The 18,968-nt window shown below is 37.3% G+C and overlaps 1 protein-coding gene across 1 annotated transcript in view; it reads left to right on the top strand.

Moving 5' to 3' along the window:
- The window catches only part of LOC140163668 (sialate:O-sulfotransferase 2-like), a 148,288-nt gene that overhangs the window by 66,973 nt on the left and 62,347 nt on the right, over positions 1-18,968 (top strand). Inside the window, exons 3-4 of the mRNA XM_072186983.1 lie at positions 14,870-15,060; positions 15,716-15,809. Of these exons, the coding sequence (XP_072043084.1) occupies positions 14,870-15,060; positions 15,716-15,809 (285 nt within the window). The remainder of the gene's footprint in view (positions 1-14,869; positions 15,061-15,715; positions 15,810-18,968) is intronic.

Here is an 18,968-nt window from a genome sequence, read left to right as displayed (position 1 = left end):
CCTAGAGTAAAACGTTCTTTCTTATCTTTTCTAATTTGGCCAAGCAATTATAATTATGTTGTGTGAAAACACGTCTGTTGGATGTCTACCTCATGGTTTTATTATAGGGTCAGTATTCGACGTTTTGCGCTCTGCGTTTGGCAGTTTCTACAAACGTAGCGACAATACGTTTGCCGTGGCGCAATGACAAAACGTTGGGAAGGTGAACAAAATCATTGAACAAAGCAATACTAGGAAATTGAAGCGGAGACCGACAATCGCAGAGGGTACCTAACAATCGCATTGGAAAACCGACAATCATTTAGCGGGGAGCCAAATCGCAGCGCGGAAAGCCGAAAATCAGAGCGGAAAGTGGAATAGGAACCGTAGCCGTTTTCGCAAACACGGTGGACTATATTTTTTATAGTAAAACATGGAACCGTGGAACCTTTGCAATCTGTTCGTTAATGGATGCATTCATTGTTTGTTCTTACGTAAGGAAGAGTGGTATTAAATTGGAGCAGCTGTTGTCAGCTATTAAAAATATAACAAAAACAATATAAATTAACAATACAATAGAACAATACAACAGTTGTTTCCTTAATTCAATCGCATTAAATGCTAAATTTAGGGAATGAAGTTGCAACGTGGACAATGTCGTGACTGTGATTTTTTGAAATCACTGGATTATGTTTTAAACAAAAAATGAACTTCGATCTTTGCAATTGCCTGGTTTTGAAATGGTATACAAATCGGAAAGACACTGCCTATCCGGATTCCCTCCCCATCCAAAAATCCCACCCTCACAAAAACACGCACACCCCTACACATATACAACCGTTTCCCACATTTGTTGTCGATAAATCTGGAACACAATATTCTTCCAATGTTCTGCTGCATAATATCGATAGTGTTTTCACACAAACCTGAAAAAAGAGAAGCGACGGAAATCAAAGGCATGGAGAGCAAGTTGATATCTTGGTCGATTTACTCACCACTGTAGCTCAATCTCCGGGATTCTCAGATTTCCTCTGCCTATCAAATTGAACCTCCCTGCATCCACTGCTCTTCCACTAAATCGTATTTCTAGATATTATCGTCTTGCACCACTGTATGTACCTTACAGAATTGATTCTATCAACATGTAGTGCCGCAAGTGAGCTTGGTTAGTTGGCAATCGATTCGCACCCGTCTGCCTAGTTTTCCTTCCTCCCTAATTCTATGCTTTCTCCCTGCATCCAAAATTAGATCCCTTTACACAATTCTATTGCATTTAATCGGTATCATTTCTTGTTGAGACAAAGACGCCAATAGGGCGCTGCACAGCGGCGTCATAATCATCCGTTTGGTTGGATAAGTCGTGCAGCTGAAGTCCCTATTTCAAAAACAAATTGCTGTAAAGAACGATCTTCAAGTCTTTCAAACTAGATCCTATAACAGGGTTCTCGCATATTATTTTAACAGCTTGCCCGAATACACAGATGGCCCAAATTGTTCACATGTTGTCTACCATCTATACTATGCATAATTATTGAAATGGTACTTACCGAGTGCATTGAGCCGTGTATGTACGATTGGATTTTATTTTAAAGGCTCAATTTTACAAATAAATACTCGGGAAAGTTACAGCTGTGCTACAACCTGCCCAGCCCAAGGTGGGTTTTATTTTGCAACTCTCAATATCCAGCGGGCAAGTATCTCATTCATGCACTGAGCCATAAAAATTCTTTCAACCTAGTTTCATCTTAACTGCACAGCTTTTCAACAACTCTAGAAGTGTTTTCAAGCAGCAAGTCGACTTGAGCAAAGTGTCATTTTGGCACCTTCGCCAGGGTTCTATTTCAACTGCAGTGCTCTCACCTCCCTTGAAAGGCTGCAACATTTCATTTTGTTCTTCGGTGGACGTGACAGGAATTCTCCTTTATACTTTTTGTTGTAATACTACATTGTATATGCGCAAGACTGAAGTAGATACCCTATGTACACCGTCTTCTGTTTTTTAATAATCATTGAACAAATATTTTAGTTTTGAATGTTAGAATTCATTTTGGTGATTAATGCATTGCTATGATGAACAAACAGAAACCTTCGAATGAAGATTATTAACTAAATCGAATGAAAATTATTAACTAAATTAACAAACACCTAATATAATTATGATAACTACTATGATAACTGCTTGCGATTTACTTTTTAGGTAGGCCAGCCTTCTGAATACCTATTGATGGTATACGCAACTGTAGGAAGCAGGATACAAAACACAATATGTGTAACAAAAAATGTCAAAAATTGTAATATTTAAATTTTGACCACCATATTAGTAATATGCCTGAAATTCTATTACATTCATCCAAGAGCATCCTCGTGATATTTGTTTGAAGTGTCTTATTCAAGTTGAATAATATAAGGAATACTCGCCATCATAAACTATAGAAGCCAACAGCACTATGAATGAAGCACGTAAGACACATGTTGCTATGTTGTGTATAACAATTTCATGAAACTAAACATATAGTGCCCATCCTTAAGGAAAAATATCAAGAGACAAGCCGCTGCCAATATGTCCGTGTTCTTTTCATGTTACATAATAAAACATGTGTGCGTCGACTCTGTTATGAACTTTTCAAGGCTGAGGATAAACTGCAAATCAGTAATCTTATAGTCCTAGAAAATGACATTTTCTGAAAGTTGCCGTTAGCATGATAAGCCATTTGCCGAAATTAGTCACTCGAAATGGTAAAACAATGTAAAAGGGTACATTTCTGCAATTCAGTGTATTTCTTATCGCACAAATCAAAACATAGGTACAGTTCAGGGCAAATTCATATCGCGGGAACCATCACACCATCAACCCATAAACACAAATTAATAAAACCATCAAATTGTCATCCTAAATTTAATATCCTTTTATCACTATTCATGACACAAAATAACATTGTCTCTTTCAATACTTCACCAATTATAAAAATAGCAAAATATCACTCTAAAGAAGTCTTACCACGTCATGCATTTTCAGTGTTTTGGTTCATAAATAATCGATTATGCAAAACCATTATCTGGAATAACCAGGGAAGATGAGAAGAATTCGTGGGAATAACATAATGTGAAAATAGTTCCGTTACATTAATCTGTAAGAGAGTGTAGTTTTTACATGAAGCAAACCATAGTAAAAGAATTTAAACTTTTAAAAATGCAACTTGATGATATTATTAATACCATGTACTAATATATAAGAAATTGGAGCAATCAACAATACATGGATCTGGAATATTGCAGTGTTATCACACTGTATAGGAATAACTTCCTTGACATTGACGTAACATGGTATAATGTATTATAGCTTTACCATGTCCTATACGCTTTTCATTGCCTCTAAATCTAATAATACAAGAGTTTAATTAATACAATTTTACCAGAATTTGCAATACCATTGTATATAAATTGTTCTCCTATTTGCAATCTACCTATAGCATAATTTGGAAAACTGTAGTTTTACCATGACACGCGATATCAATGAAGAACAGTTTACAACATGTAAATCAATGCCAGAGCCGAGATGTTGCAGTTATGTTATACTGTTGTGTAAAAAAATGTTTCACTTTTTCTGATTGCAATACTACAATCTAAAATAGATGTAGGCATACCATTATCACATGTAAAAACTTTGAATTAAACAAAAAAACACGATATCGTTTCTATTAACGTAAGAGTCACAGCTATTGCAGTTTCTACACACCATGTAATTCTTTTGTTTCAAAGAATATCATTATACGAACAAAAAGTAATATTTCCTTACGTCAATGCCGGGAGTCTAAAATGTATAGTTGTAACTTATCATGCAAAACCATTGAATAAAAGCAAGCGCTTTCTTCCTTTCAATCTTGCTATACAGTTATACGGTATAACCATCTTTCACCTTAACGCGCAAAACGTATGAATGAAAATTTAACACGTTTATTTCAATACAAGAGTCCGAAGTAATGCTGTTTTTCCACGTCCTGCAATGCAGTTGAATAAGTACGTTTAGTTCATTTTAACCATACAGTTATCATTTTATTTAGATTTTTGCGTGACAAATCCAATAAAATATACTCACTGACTTGAGCTTTCGCCATCCAGGCTGATGGCTTGATCACAAGTGATCTGGTCCACTGCATTTCCCGCGGTGTTTGGATGCACTCTCACTCCTCGGGATCAAAGTTTGTTTTAACAGTGGATCATATACGTGACTCAGAGAAAAAGAGCCGTCATCGCGGTTGTAAAGAAACTGAACAAAAAGGTGTTGTTCAACGATGTTTCGTACAAAAGTACTTTATCAAAGTGATGAAATCGCGGTTGATTGCATTAGCCCCCTTCTTGCGGATCTGAATTGATTCTCGGATTCTTCTTGAAACAGCATTTGAGTCTTTGTCTAGTATGCTGGCCCCCTCCCAATTGATAACATGATTTTCTTGGGCGACGTGATCTGTGATCGCTGACTTATGTTGTTCCGATGTTGACGCTTTTCTATTTGCTCTGGTGAACTTTGTGTCTTTGACCGTTTCAGAGTCTTTTTGGTGTTCTTTTAGACGGACGCCGAATTGCCTTCCTGTTTCTCCCACATACGACTTATCACAACCTTTGCAGGGGATTTCGTAAACTGCGTCACTGGTTTCTAAGATGTCTTTCTTGTCTTTGGGATGCACAAGAATGCTTTTGAGTGTGTTTGTAGGTCGCATTGCTGTTGAAATTTTGTGTTTTTGAAAAATCCTTTGGAGTTGTTCCGAAAGACCTTCGACATAGGGGATCACAACCATACCTTTTGATGGTGTTTCGTCGGATTTCTTAGGCTTTTTTGGCTCTTTGGTTTTCGCTTCCATCTGGTGTTTGACTCTGTCAAACGCCCACTTGGGGTAACCACATTCCATTAAAGCATTCTTGATCTTTCTTTCTTCTTCCCTTTTTTTCTCTGAGTCACGTATATGATCCACTGTTAAAACAAACTTTGATCCCGAGGAGTGAGAGTGCATCCAAACACCGCGGGAAATGCAGTGGACCAGATCACTTGTGATCAAGCCATCAGCCTGGATGGCGAAAGCTCAAGTCAGTGAGTATATTTTATTGGATTTGTCACACAAAAATCTAAATAATTTGATCTACAATCCTACCGATGCATCTGTTTACGGAGGGCATACAGTTATCAGTTAGAATACGAGCTGATAATTTAATGTCCTTTATTATGTTATTAATTAGGTCTAATCAAACAATTAATAGAAACTATAATATTACAAGCAGAACTCATGCCTATCACTTTCATGTTTGTAGAAACCATTGATAAAATCATTTTAGTTCAATTTTTTGAAATAGGAGTTAGCCTCAAACAAGTTTAATATAATGATTTATAACGAAACGTTCCCCTTAATGGACCTTTCGGACAATCTGAATTTTAATGACCTCTATTATGTTTTTAATTACGTGTGATCAATCAATAGAGAAAAACCTTATTAAGAAGAACAAAATTGTTGTTAGTTGAAAGTATCAGTTTCCTGTTTACTACATAATTGTTCTCCTCATAGAGCCCTTAACACCTGCCGTAATCTCATGACTATTGGCTAGGACAGGACATGGACAGGACAATCCAGTTGAAATCCATACACCCGCTATGGAAGACATGACCTTAATCTTCCACACAGGGAGTGTGAATTTCAAATTCTCCATTTGAAATCTACACCCCTGTATGGGAGATTAAGGTCATCCACCGCAGGGTGGACGGATTTCAACTGGAATACCACATTCTTCATATATCTGTCAACAAGATGATTGTTTTTTGAACACCTTTACGAAGGAACAAACATAACGTAATGAATCCCTTATCACAATTTCCTAATAACGTGGGCAGTATACTAGTATATTAATACCCTATTCTTCAAATGACCTTGCCAGGGTGTTTTCGCAAACCATTGCAAGCTTATCTCTTTTTTGTTATAGTAACAACTGAAAAACAAAATCTGTAATATACAACATACGTATAACTAAATCCTTACCAGTCATATGGTGGAACTTCCTCCGTTATCAGCTGCATTCTAAAACGACATACTGCAGTTACTGTCCGTTTTCCTATACACAATACACAGTGCTCTTTCCCATTGACGCGTGACCCTACAAATAGCCCTACGTTAACAGTATGGGGATATGACTAGTTAACGTCGCTGTGTGAAAAATAACCGGCCAATATTAAAAGTACTCTTCTAAAGTTCTAGAAAATATAGTTTTTAACATGTCCTAAATTTTTAGCTAATTTAGATGTTTGGAAATATTCGTACTTTGGTATTTTAGTTAATGTTATAGGTAATAGTACATTGCCTAGTTAACGTCGCTGTGTGAAAAATAACCGGCCAATATTAAAAGTACTCTTCTAAAATTCTAGACAATATAGTTTTGTAACATGTCCTAAATTTTTAGCTAATTTAGGTGTTTGGAGAGGGTCGTACTTTTGTATTTTAGGAAGGACATGTAAACGACAGATAACACCAAAAATATGTAGAAATTATTTCCAAACCGTGTTAAGTCAAAAATCATTATGTTGCTCATTTTCAAGAATGCTGGTTTACAAAAAGCACGCCATTGTCTGATTTCGTGAACAAAGCCACACATAACATTGTTTCCTTTCGTTTCCTTTGTAATCGGTTACCCAACTGAAGCTATGAATACCAGCTTTATTGCGATATCGCACATGAAAACAGACACTTGTAGGCTACTTGTGCACAACCAGAGAAGATCCGATTTAATCAGTTGAGCTGTTTCAATGAGTGTTATCTTGGTTTAATAGCTTTTAATGGGGTTAAGTCCTGCAAAGGTCGAGATGAATTCTACTGTAGACATGACTGCATCATGAACTGCTCTAATAAAAGTTTAGTAAAAGAACTTCTATGAGAAACAGATTGAAGTTGTGTATTACGCTTAATTATAATGATATAATTGCATGATAATCATGATAACTGCCTCCCAAAATTACTACAGTTCCATAAACTCCCTATGCATGTGTACTAAGATAGAGTGTTCAAACTCATACTCTATTATTATGAGGTCAATTTAAATATTATATCATTAGCAAAGGATCTTGTTGAACTAGGCCGTGAAGGATGAGAGCGTTGTGGTTCGTATTAGCATCTTTTAAAGCGAGTGATGACATGATCGCAGTGTAATGTGTCAAGCGTGGTGTGCTGCATGTAATTCCACAATCTGTTAGATGCGAAAAAATGAGGGGCACACAACAGTGAAATTTCGAACATAAATACATAAAATAGAGGAGCTACCCACAATGATACTTTGTACAAAGTATCATTTGTTGATATGATCACAATAGATAATGAATTTTTATTTGCTGGTGATATTAGTGTTGGGAAATCCTTACATGTTCTTGTAATTATCTTACTATAATTCACCAGAATCTGTCTGTGTGTTTGTGTGTCTGTTTGTCTGTCCGCCTCTTTTCTCGGAGACTGGGGGTCGCACGTTCCTCAAACTTGGTGGGTGGGTGCAGCTTGGAGATTCACCAGAATCTGTCTGTGTGTTTGTGTGTCTATTTGTCTGTCCGCCTCTTTTCTCGGAGACTGGGGGTCGCACGTTCCTCAAACTTGGTGGGTGGGTGCAGCTTGGTATGAGGAAGAACGAGTTTATATTGGTTAGTGGGTCAAGGTCACCCAAGGACATCCAGGGGTCAAATAAATAAAAACTGCTTTTTCTCGGAGACTGGGGGTCGCACATTCCTTAAACTTGACGGGTGGGTGCGTCTTGACCCGGGACAGAACAAGTTTGTATTGGTTAGTGGGTCAAGGTCACCAGAGGTCATCTAGGGGTCAAATTAGTAAAAACTGTCATATGGGCATGAAACTTGGTGGGTAGGTGCATCTTGACCTAGGACAGAACAAGTTTGTATCGATTGGTGGGTCAAGGTCACCCAGGGGTCATCTGAGGTCAAATTAGTAAAACTGTTTTCCGCCTATTTTCTCGGAGACTAGAGGTCGCACGTTCCTCAAACTTGGTGGGTGGGTGCATCTGGACCTCAGACAGAACAAGTTTGTTTCAGTTAGTGGGCCAAGACCACCCGAGGTCATCCAGGGGTCATCTGAGGTCAAATTAGTAAAAACTATCGTATGGGCATGAAACTTGGTGGGTACAGTCAACTTTTATAGTCAAATTTTTAGAAGGTCATTTTGGGGTCATCCGGGGTCACCCAGGGGTCATCTGAGGTCAAATTAGTAAAACATGTCGTATGCGCATGAAACTTGGTGGGTACAGTCACCTTTTTCAAAAAGTGAGCCGAGGTGGGGGCTTTTTAAACTTGCTGCTTTCTTTACGTTGTCAACGTATTTTTGGTGGATTTTCTTTCTTTTTATGAATGTAAGTACTCCATAAAACGAATAAAACGAAAAATAGATGTTTGGAATTATGTTATCCTTGATTTATGACAGTAAATAATTTAATAAAACTTTATCAGCCGTTTATTTTTAAAACTTGCTGGTCACAGCTACCGCGTGACTGTAATGGTAATAGGGATGGGGATAGGGATACATATACATTTTAATATACTTTAATTATTCAAGGCAACTAAGAAAATGTAAATATGAACAAGTGCCACGACTTAGCAAGATAATTGTGTTTTAATGATTCTGGTTTTTGTAGCCCTGCGGGGCAATCTAGTTGGATATCCAAATTTCGCGGCTGATAGTTCTTTGTAGCCCTGCGGGGCAATCTAGTTAGATTTCCCTATTAAGCGGCGGTTGTTGGCGGTCTTTCGCGGTTTGTAGTTTTAATTTCCCTCATTCTTCATGCCCTACCCTCTATCGGGGGTTAATTTATAGTTTACGCTTGTTGGATAACTATACTTCGCGATGTGTGGTTCTTTGTAGCCCTGCGGGGCAACCTAGTTGGATATCCAAAGTTTGCGGTTGATAGTTATTTAGATTTATAGATCTAGTTGGATTTCCCTATTAAGCGGCGGCTGTTGGCGGTTGGCAGTCCAATGCCTTAAACATTAGACCACGGGAATCGGCTGTGAAATAGCGTGTCGATGTACAATATTTATTATATGAAAAGTGTCGGCCGAAAAGAACAAAAGGCGAATGGGGTTCGGAATTTGTATGTACGGTATTTCAGAAATTGCTAGGGTACAATTGGAAGTGAATCTGAAAAAGTAGTGTGAAGGTGATAACCAGGTAGACCTGTAGCAGTGTCTAAAAATTCTGGATCAGTATGATTTGCCACTAATTTTCGCTATGAAATACCGCGTGAAATGGAAGCAAAAATATTTGTTTATTACGAACAATGATTGACTGTATGATTGGTGGCCCTTTTTGAATTAATGAGTTGTCAAGATATTACACCTGGGACTGTAAATAACATTTAGCATGCTTTTAGATACATTTTGTACCCAGCGAAAAATAACATCGAACAATAGAAGTCAAGTGTTTTAATGTTAGGTGTAAATATAGTCTCGCGGGAGCATCTGTTATTAGTCTTCTTTATCAGTCTTTTTTTTTAAAACTTGCTGGTCACGGCTACCGCGTGACTCTAATAATTGCTTTATTTTCAACATTTAAAAGTCGTATTACTACAATGTATATTGTAAATATTTATATTTAGCAGTATTTCCATAGAAGTATTTCCCATAAATTCTATCCCAGAGCAACGCAATATGGAAAGTAAGATGTTTGATTGGTTATTAGTCTGAAAACCCAATAACTTAGTTATCAACCCTAATCCTTACCCTAACCCTAGCCCTAAACTTCACCCTAACCTATAATATAACAATAGCCCTATAAAATTCTAAGGGGCTGTGCAATAATTATGAGCCCCCAAAAATTTCTTGCTCCCCCCCCCCACAATTTTACCCTCCCCCAGGGCTCATAATTATTGCACAGCCCCTAACTCTAACCCTAAACATAACCCTGATGACTTTAATCCTAACTCTGACTAAACCTAACCTATCCTCAACATTAACCATATACCCTGTGTTAACCATAATACCATAACCTTACCCCTAACCCATATCCTAACCTAAAATACCATAAACCCTAGCTTTAAACCTTTCCGGACTAATGACCTGTCGGACCTTTGACCTTGGATGTACTGCAACAGGTACTAATTTGAAATGGTACATGTCTTTCAAGAAGGAACGGCCAATATGTTAAATTAGGATCCACGTAAATGACCATAGTTGCTTCTTCTCTTTGCATTAAGGTTAAGATCTCCCACAGTAAAGGATATGTACTGGATACATGAGGAGAGATAACATAGTGACCTATCTTTTAGTACTTTGGTACATAGTGAGTGATGATGAACAATTTCGTCTACTTGTGCATGGGCGTAAGGCTGATAAAGGTGACATATAATAATCTACATTGCTATTGGACATTATATATATAATAATTTGAGGGAAAGAGTCGTGATATCAAGCTTACGAAAAGTCATTGAATTATTTTTCCGTTTTTTGCCACATGAGATCACAAACACTCTACCACGCAGTGCATGTGTACCTGGTGTATGAATTTCTATATTGTGATGCATTTTAAAAAGAAGCCACAATACGAACCATATGATTCTTCTGGCGAACCTAATTTAACTTGGTCAACAATACCGCACTTTTGCCTCCAGTATAGCAGTTTTAATATCAGTGTGTCAACATATTTTTTAAGGCTTCGCAATAATACTCTCATTTTTTGAAGCATGGATGTTGAGGTTTAGTTTTTTTTTAATTTTAGATCACTAGACATTTGCCCTGAAACCTAGAAAAATAAATACACAGTAGAATACGTGATAAGGAACACGTCTTAGCGAGATCAAATAATCCGTATCTTTCCGCATGTTGAAACATCTCATACTACTACGGCTAATTATGTAGATAACGACTAAACGATGTGTGATTGAGACTTGTCCAATGAGATTGGGCGTATCATGTTGCTTTGAAAAAACAAGCCTGGTAATTGGATAGTAAATAATACACCAGTCGTTAGCGATTATCATTTTTTTATTGTGAAATATAGTTTTATTAGAATTTGTAATACAATTAAGAAGCAACAAGCGACAAAATGTATTTTTACTACGACCCGCAATATCCTTGCAAAATCTTGTAAAATTCAAAAATAGAATTTTAGCAAATCTTGTAAGAACAATGAATAAGATTCGTTTGTATTTTATTATTCCTCTAAACCGTTGTCAGTTGATCGTATCAGTTTCCTGCTTACCGCAGAATTGCCATCCCCGTTCGTGCGAACTCATAGAACCCGTAACACCTGCCGTGATCTCGGGACAGTTCTTTCCATCTCTGTCAAGAAGATGATTGTTGTTTTGGAACACCTTTACGAAGGAACAAACATCACGTAATGAATCCCTTTAACGTGGGCAATATATCAATTTACACCCTATGCTTCAAAGGAACTTGCTAGGGTGTTTTCGCATATCGTATGTTTGAAATTTGCCTATGCAACCTAATCTCTTATTTAATGTTAACAACGGAAAAAATAAAATGATTTTCTTGTCCTTTTCGTTAGTTGATCTGTTACTACAACATATAACCAAATTCTTCTCAATTATTATGGTGTAACTTCATCTAATATAAGTTTAGTAAAAGTATTTGAGTAACACGTTGAAGTAGGGGCGGCGTCAGAGAGGGGCTGTGCAAAAAGAGGTGAAAGTGAGGAAAAAGAGAAGAGGGAGGTGAGAGAAAAAGAGAGGGGGGAGAGAGAGAGAGACAGAGAGAGGAGGAAGAAAGAAGACGAATAGGAGCAATTCCTCTCCCTGGCCATGAGAGGCGAAAGGTGAAGCTCCCTCTCCCTCGTTTGGACATCCCATCTCCCACCTGTGGAATGCTGACCGACGAGTTGTGTTTTCTATTTTGGGGCCTATTTTCGGTCCATTTCCCCATGAACATGATGAAAGTCACCTTGCCTCCCCTGCCTTTTCTCCCAACCCCTTCATGGCTGCGTCACCGTCCTGACACGGCAAAACTCGCAATTCTGCTAGCAAGTTAATCTTTATAAATATAGATAAGTGAGTCCGATATCTATTCAGAGCACACAACTTTTAAGGGGTTTCATCACATTGTATTATGATAACGGCCTCCCACAACTATATTTCCTTAAAACCAACATGTACTAACAATATATATGTCATTGGCAAAGGAGATTATCCCGGTTTTGATGTAGCTCATTTAGTGTTAGCACCTGTTATAGCGAATGGTGACATGCTCGCAGTCTGTAATGACCAAGCCTTCTGTGCTGCATGTAATTCTACAATCTTAAGATGTGAAAAACGAGGGGCACACAACAGTGAAATTTCGAACATAAATACGTAAAATAAAAGAGCTACCCAAAATGTATAATTCTTTGATCACAATGATTGAAATATTGACTTTTTATCTGCTGGTGATAAAAGTGTAGACAATTAGCAACAGAAGAACAGCACATGCTCTTTTAAATATTTATGATTAATATAATGTGTGCCGTTGTATAACACCGACAGATATAACTTTCGTATACACTTTTAGTAGAAATGTATGCACAACCTAAAAGTGATCTCCCGTAAAATACCCAACGACAAATAAGGGCACGGAATCTTAAATCTTGTTGGAGTTTCACATGAGGGAGGTCTCTATTCGCACATGAAATTTGCACATGAAACAAAGGAGCCCAAATGCCCCATTAGGCGAATCTTTATGGTATGTGAAACCAACTTGTACGCAGAAATGTATTCTGTAAACACTCCGTAGAAATTATGATTTCTATTCATACATATTACTGGAAGTTGAATAATCTAATATTTTCCATATTTAAAAGTCGTTTTGCTTTGGTGTAATTAAATGGTCAGATTAACAGCCTCCCAGTTTTCCCCCATCAACATTGATATGTATTTCTCATTGATTGTGTGAGAGAAAGATATCGAAAGTGGGTTAATCCCATTATTATTCACAGAGTATTCTGCGGGGCCTTCAAATGCATTTTGTTGCTCGGTCCTGATTTGGTCAAATGATCTAACTTGAAAATGGCTGTTTTGAGAAAAAGAGCTTTAAAATTTGAACACTTGGCGTTTTTCTTTTTGAATCAAATAAATTAATAAAAACATTTAATATCTTTTAAAAATCCTACATTTGTCTAATTTGGTTGAGTAATTTAGAAACAACAGCCATTTTAGGAAGTTCGATTGTTTTACATTGTTTTACTTCGTAACAAAAATAAACATAACACGACACATTTTAATGTTAAAATATGGTAAAATTATTTCGATATCAAAAATATATTGTTTTGCCGTGTTATCATTAATTCGTTAGGGTTTGTCTAGCCCTCAGAGGGCCTGGGCCAATGAGGTAAAATGATGTGACGGAAAGTGACAAAAAGTGTCAGTACGGTGGTGAGGATATCACAAATGGAAGGAGTGCCACCACATTAGCCAAGATATGGATTTATCCCAAAATTGCAAGTCAGGTCGTTTTACCAAATCAGGGCCGCGCTAGTTTTTGAATACTGACATGCAACTTTGCAGGTGGGGAGTAGTTGTTAATATTATTCAACCAAATATTATCATTAGCATGTGATGATATTGGACCATCCTACCTTACTATTTACCAGCCAGACGTAATTTGTGCCCATACTTTTTAGACTTGCACTTAGATTCACTGAGACGTCTGCTCATGGAAGAGATAAATGACTTTTTGATGAACTAATAATGCATTGATACTTTTAAAATGCGCAGTCAATGGGATTTGAAACATATCCCAGCCTACTAAGGCAAAGTTCTTTACCTCATAGATTTGTTGTATGGAGGATTGGAGGTTATTGAAATATTCCACTTTGAACGATACCACTTTGGTGCATGTGACTTTGTCTACTTGTGCATAGTTTAAAGGTAGAAATTATGAGATTAATTTTAATCTGCACTGCTCTTGAACATTATGTAAATTTATATATAATTTAAAGAAAAGAACCGTGGTATCAACCTTACCGTGCTTACGAAAAGCCATTGAATTATTTCCGTTTTTGCCACATGAAATGAAAAACACTGTACCACGCAGTGCATGTGTTTCAATGTCTAATATTATGACGAATTTTAAGAAAGAAGCCACTATACGAACCATATGATTCTTCGGGCGAACCTAATTTAACTTGGTCAACAATACCGCACTTTTGCCTCCAGTATAGCTACTTTAATTATAGTGTGTCAACATAATTTTTTAAGGCTTCGCAATAATACTGTCATTTTTGAAGCATGGATGTTGAGGGTTTTATTTTAAATTTTAGATCACTAGACATTTGCCCTGAAACCTAGAAAAATAAGTACATAGTAGAATACGTGATAAGGAACACGTCTTAGCGAGATCACATAATCCAGTATCTTTCCGGCATGTTGAAGCATCCCATACTGGTACGGCTAATTGTGCAGAAAACAACTTGAGACTAAGCGATGTGTGATTGAGACCTGTCCAATGAGGTTGGGCGTATTATGTTGCTTTGGAAAAACAAGCCTGGTAATTGGATAAGAAATAAACACCCGTCGCTATCGACTATCATTTTTGTTTCAGTGTGAAAGGTTTTTTACGAGAATTTTCAATAGCATTAAGAAAGCAACAAGCGAATCAAAGTGTATTTACCACGACCCGCAACATCCTTGTGGAATACTGCGAACATCAAAATATACAATTTCATCAAATCTTGCAATATTAATGAATACGAATTGTTTGTATTTTATATTTGCTAACTTTGGTTTTTGTAGTTATCTATGAGGAGTTGAGTACTTGTTTGAAAGATAAAATACAAGTTCAATTTTGTACAGAGAGGTGTATTGTTTTTCAGATGTACCGATATCACACATAAATATTTTCAACTTTTTTCAACTCGTATATTCGTCTCATTCACAGGGGTTTACGATTCGCTGGCCTCGAATTTCGCAGTGAGTGTTATTGTGGACAAGATATTTACCAATCCAAAGCTGATAATGAAACGAAATGTGATCTACGGTGTGTTGGCGATACATCCGAGATCTGCGGAGGAGCACCTTACATATCAATATACGAAATCTTAGGGGAAACCAATGCAAATAAACCAGAAGGTAAGACTACCATTTTCTACTTAACACAATTATAAGAGGACCCGGGGTCTAGCGTTGGCTCGTAATCAGAGGCTTGTGGGTTCAAGTCCCGACGGTAGTGCCCTTAACCTCAAATTGTCTCTCTCCACCCAGGTGTATAAATGGGTACTGGCATAATATATTGATGGGAAGGTAGCACAAACTGGTTGTGAGGGAGGAGTGACGCTCTCAAAACAAGGAAAAGAGATTGGCACTACGCCAAGGAAAAGGAGATGGGCACTTCGGCCTGTGAGCATTGGGCTATTCCATTTAAAATCCACACTCCCGTTGTGGAAGATTTAGCTAAAGTCTTCCACAGAGGGAGTATGAGTTTTGATTAAAATAGACAAATTGGGTAACTTCCATTTGAAATACTTACTCCAGATGTGGAAGAGATAGGTAAAGCCATAATAAAGAGGGAGTACGGGTTTCAAAATGATATAGCCCCGACTAATTACATTCAAAAAACATACACCCCTGTGGAAGATATTTCCAAAATCTTGTGGTAGTGGTAGTGTGGATTTCAACTGGAATAGCCCATTGCTCCGACATGAATGTACCTTTACCTTACTTTCTACACTGACCAACACAAAGTCCTGATCATAATAATTATTATTCCCTTATTCCAACGCTAAAGCAACAGGCCTGTTTATAATAACCGCCTACATTCTGCCAGATGCGACCCTCAAGAAAACAAAATCTACTTCCTACAATCGCCAACATAAGACGCTGTAAGGAAGAAACTTCACCAAGAACTAGAACTTGTGCAATCAGTATCACCATCAGGAAGGAGTTTAATTCGCAGCAGCGAGGATGTAATCTAAACACCCTCTAGCTAAATCTGGCTTATAATATTGAACTTTGAAGAAGCCTTCTTAATAAGGCCTCTCCAGTTCCAATCATATTACTGCAGAAGGTTCGGTTATATTGCATTGCGTTTTCTAGCTGGATGCGAATTATCTGTATATATAAAAGATTGTCGCAGATCCCTGTGAGGTGTAGTTTATTTATGTCATGGTAGAAGATTTCAAATCGATTGTTATCCATGACCCCACCTGCTTATATGATGCGATTGCAATCAGTTTTGCCATCTTTTATCCGAGCCTTTATCCGCCCAAACTTGGATGCTGCTAATAATTTCAAACGATACCTGTTGTTGACTTTTTCTCACGATTTGCCTGACAGCAATCGCATCAACCCTAGACTTCTTGAAACTAATAAAGAAGTGATATAATGTCGGGTTGTCATCATCACTAAGTGTCATACTTTGGGAAATTCTGAGTGGTATACAACCCAACAAAAGTATGACACGGATGCCTTCATGTTTCTTAAATGCTTTATAGTGGGCAAAAAGAACGGTTGTAGCAATACTGCTGACAATATATCTTCAATTACTCCTCTTATATTGCCCTTATTTGACTAAGACTAACTACTTTCTCTTCCAACCTTCGAGAATTAAAGGGCATAGTTGAATCCAATGGTTAATTATTAAAGACGTATAAGATACTTACGGCGCGAATATTGCGATAGAGTAAACATATTTGTCTTCAATGATCTTGTCAGGATCCCGTATGTAAATAACATGAAGACACTGCTTTATCTTAACCTTAAGTAGTTGTCTTGTCAAACAGAATATAATAACAGCGATATCGATCACTGCCGTATAGAAAAGCCGAAGAAATCCTGACAAATTTGATATGCTTTCTTCGTTTGATGTTGAGGTAACATGGAAATTTATAGCTTTGACACTGTCATCAATTGTCTCTGTTCATAAAGTAAGATTATTAGTTTGCCATAGTAAACTAAAAATATTTCAGTTGTTTTTTAAGTGACTAGACACTATATTGCCAGTATAGTATATTAGCACCGAAAAAGTCTTTTAAAATAAAATACGAGGATGGGCTAAAAATGTTACGCACCGGTAGATTTGATGTATCAGTTCATACAATTCTCGCTATTCGCAATAAGGGCGCCGCCAGCGGGTTTGCGATGTAATCGTGATGTATCATGGAAAAGGTCGACATCAAGTCCGCGCAATACGAATATTACCATGCTATTACATAGGAACACGTGACAATATTTTTTAGTTTGTCAAAATAAAGGTGTTACACGCGAATCGATACTCAATAATACTTAATAATGCGATTTGAAATGTGCACAATTAATTTTTCTCTATCGATTTGCGTGTAATACCGTTATATTGACAAACTAAAAAATATTGTCACGTGTTCCTATGTAATAGCATAGTAATATTCGTATTGCGCGGACTTGATGTCGACCTTTTCCCATGATACATCACGATTTTCCCATGATACATCACGATTACATCGCAAACCGCTGGCGGCGCCCTTATTGCGAATAGCGAGAATTGAGAAAACCTTAAGCAGATAGCCTTTCCCGATAGGAATTCATAAGACGTAAGACGTAAGTTAAAACTTTCTTATACTATGAATTCATAATAAGTAATTGTATTTCTACGAGTACGCATTCAGTTATCACAGTACTGTTGTAGTCGGTCCCTGTGTGAGTGGTCGAGCTTTCGTCGGATGTGCCTCTACCTTCAGCAGGATTGAATGAAGTCAGAGACACATCCGACGAAAGCTCGACCACTCACACAGGGACTAGGTGCATCGGTAGTGTGATAACCGGCGGCGTACTCGTAACTAGTAGAAATACTAGATTCGTATGAGAAATTCATTTCTTCTTCGTGTTTAGTCTTTTAAAGAATATACAGAGGACCTGAAATATGGACTTATTTCTGAGAATTAACGTTTAAAACACAGCACCTTCTGTACTCGAATGTGAAACTATCGCGATTATTCAGCGTGTTTCTAATGAGCAAACGTTTGACTGGTAGTGCGATTGTATTCATTAAGTAGCATAAATATACTCACTTGCACACGTGTCCATAAAACTTTTTATAGACACTGTAATGACTGTATGTTAACCAATATAATTATTTGAAAATAATTATATTTATCAATATACAATACATTTGGGTAACATTTCCTATTTTAGATTCAAGTCTTTGTCTTGTCTATATTAACATATGTCTGCAAAATACCCAGACGTCTTTGGATTGTTCACGTTTGTCAACTACCTAAACATATACTAGACCAGGTCGAATAACACACAAAACAATGTCGTTTCCTTCTGGTGTCAGTCTGGTGCTCACTCTCAATCAATTCCTCTCAATTAAGCTAGATTTACACTTCGTTGGTTAGACGTAAGCGATTCCTTTTCTAGCATATACGACCAGCCGTTTATTTTCAGTACCAGAAGCAACGGTCCACTTGATTGGTCAAATCTACGTCGCTGCTATCACTAGCAACTGACTATAGGTTCAACTCAAGATGTATGGATGCGTTTAATTTAAGTCGTCAGAATTACGTGATACTGGGCTGAGTACACCGTATACTTCTTATCCTGTAATTCATTTATAGATTTGTTGTGGACATGGAGGCCAGATTCGTGTCCTCGGGACACTAATGCGTTACTCTCAGATTTCTATAGATGGGGCTAAAATGTTACAAAATCAATTGAATGGTTAAATGCATATTCACCCAGACGTCAAAGAAGATCGTGAAAATCAGACGAAATTTGGAAAAGGTGTCTACATTTTGTGATTTGTTACCCACTACTTTTATGTGATAGCCGCAAGAAGTAGGTTTATACATGATGGACAAGACAGATAACAGAATTCATCACAGTCAGGGCATACACCTCGCTAAATGTGACGAATGTTATATACCTTTTAGAAATAAATCCGATTGGTAAGAATAAATGCCTTACCGGAGCTACCAAAGAAGTTAAGTTTTAGTTAAGTTCACGTCCTTTATAATTGGACCATTAGGAAGAATGATTAACTTTATGGGAAGCCAGAACCTGAT

This window comes from Amphiura filiformis, chromosome 11 (genome assembly GCF_039555335.1).
Source record: "Amphiura filiformis chromosome 11, Afil_fr2py, whole genome shotgun sequence".
Lineage (NCBI taxonomy): Eukaryota > Metazoa > Echinodermata > Ophiuroidea > Amphilepidida > Amphiuridae > Amphiura > Amphiura filiformis.
This window is presented reverse-complemented; position numbering and strand designations above follow the sequence as displayed.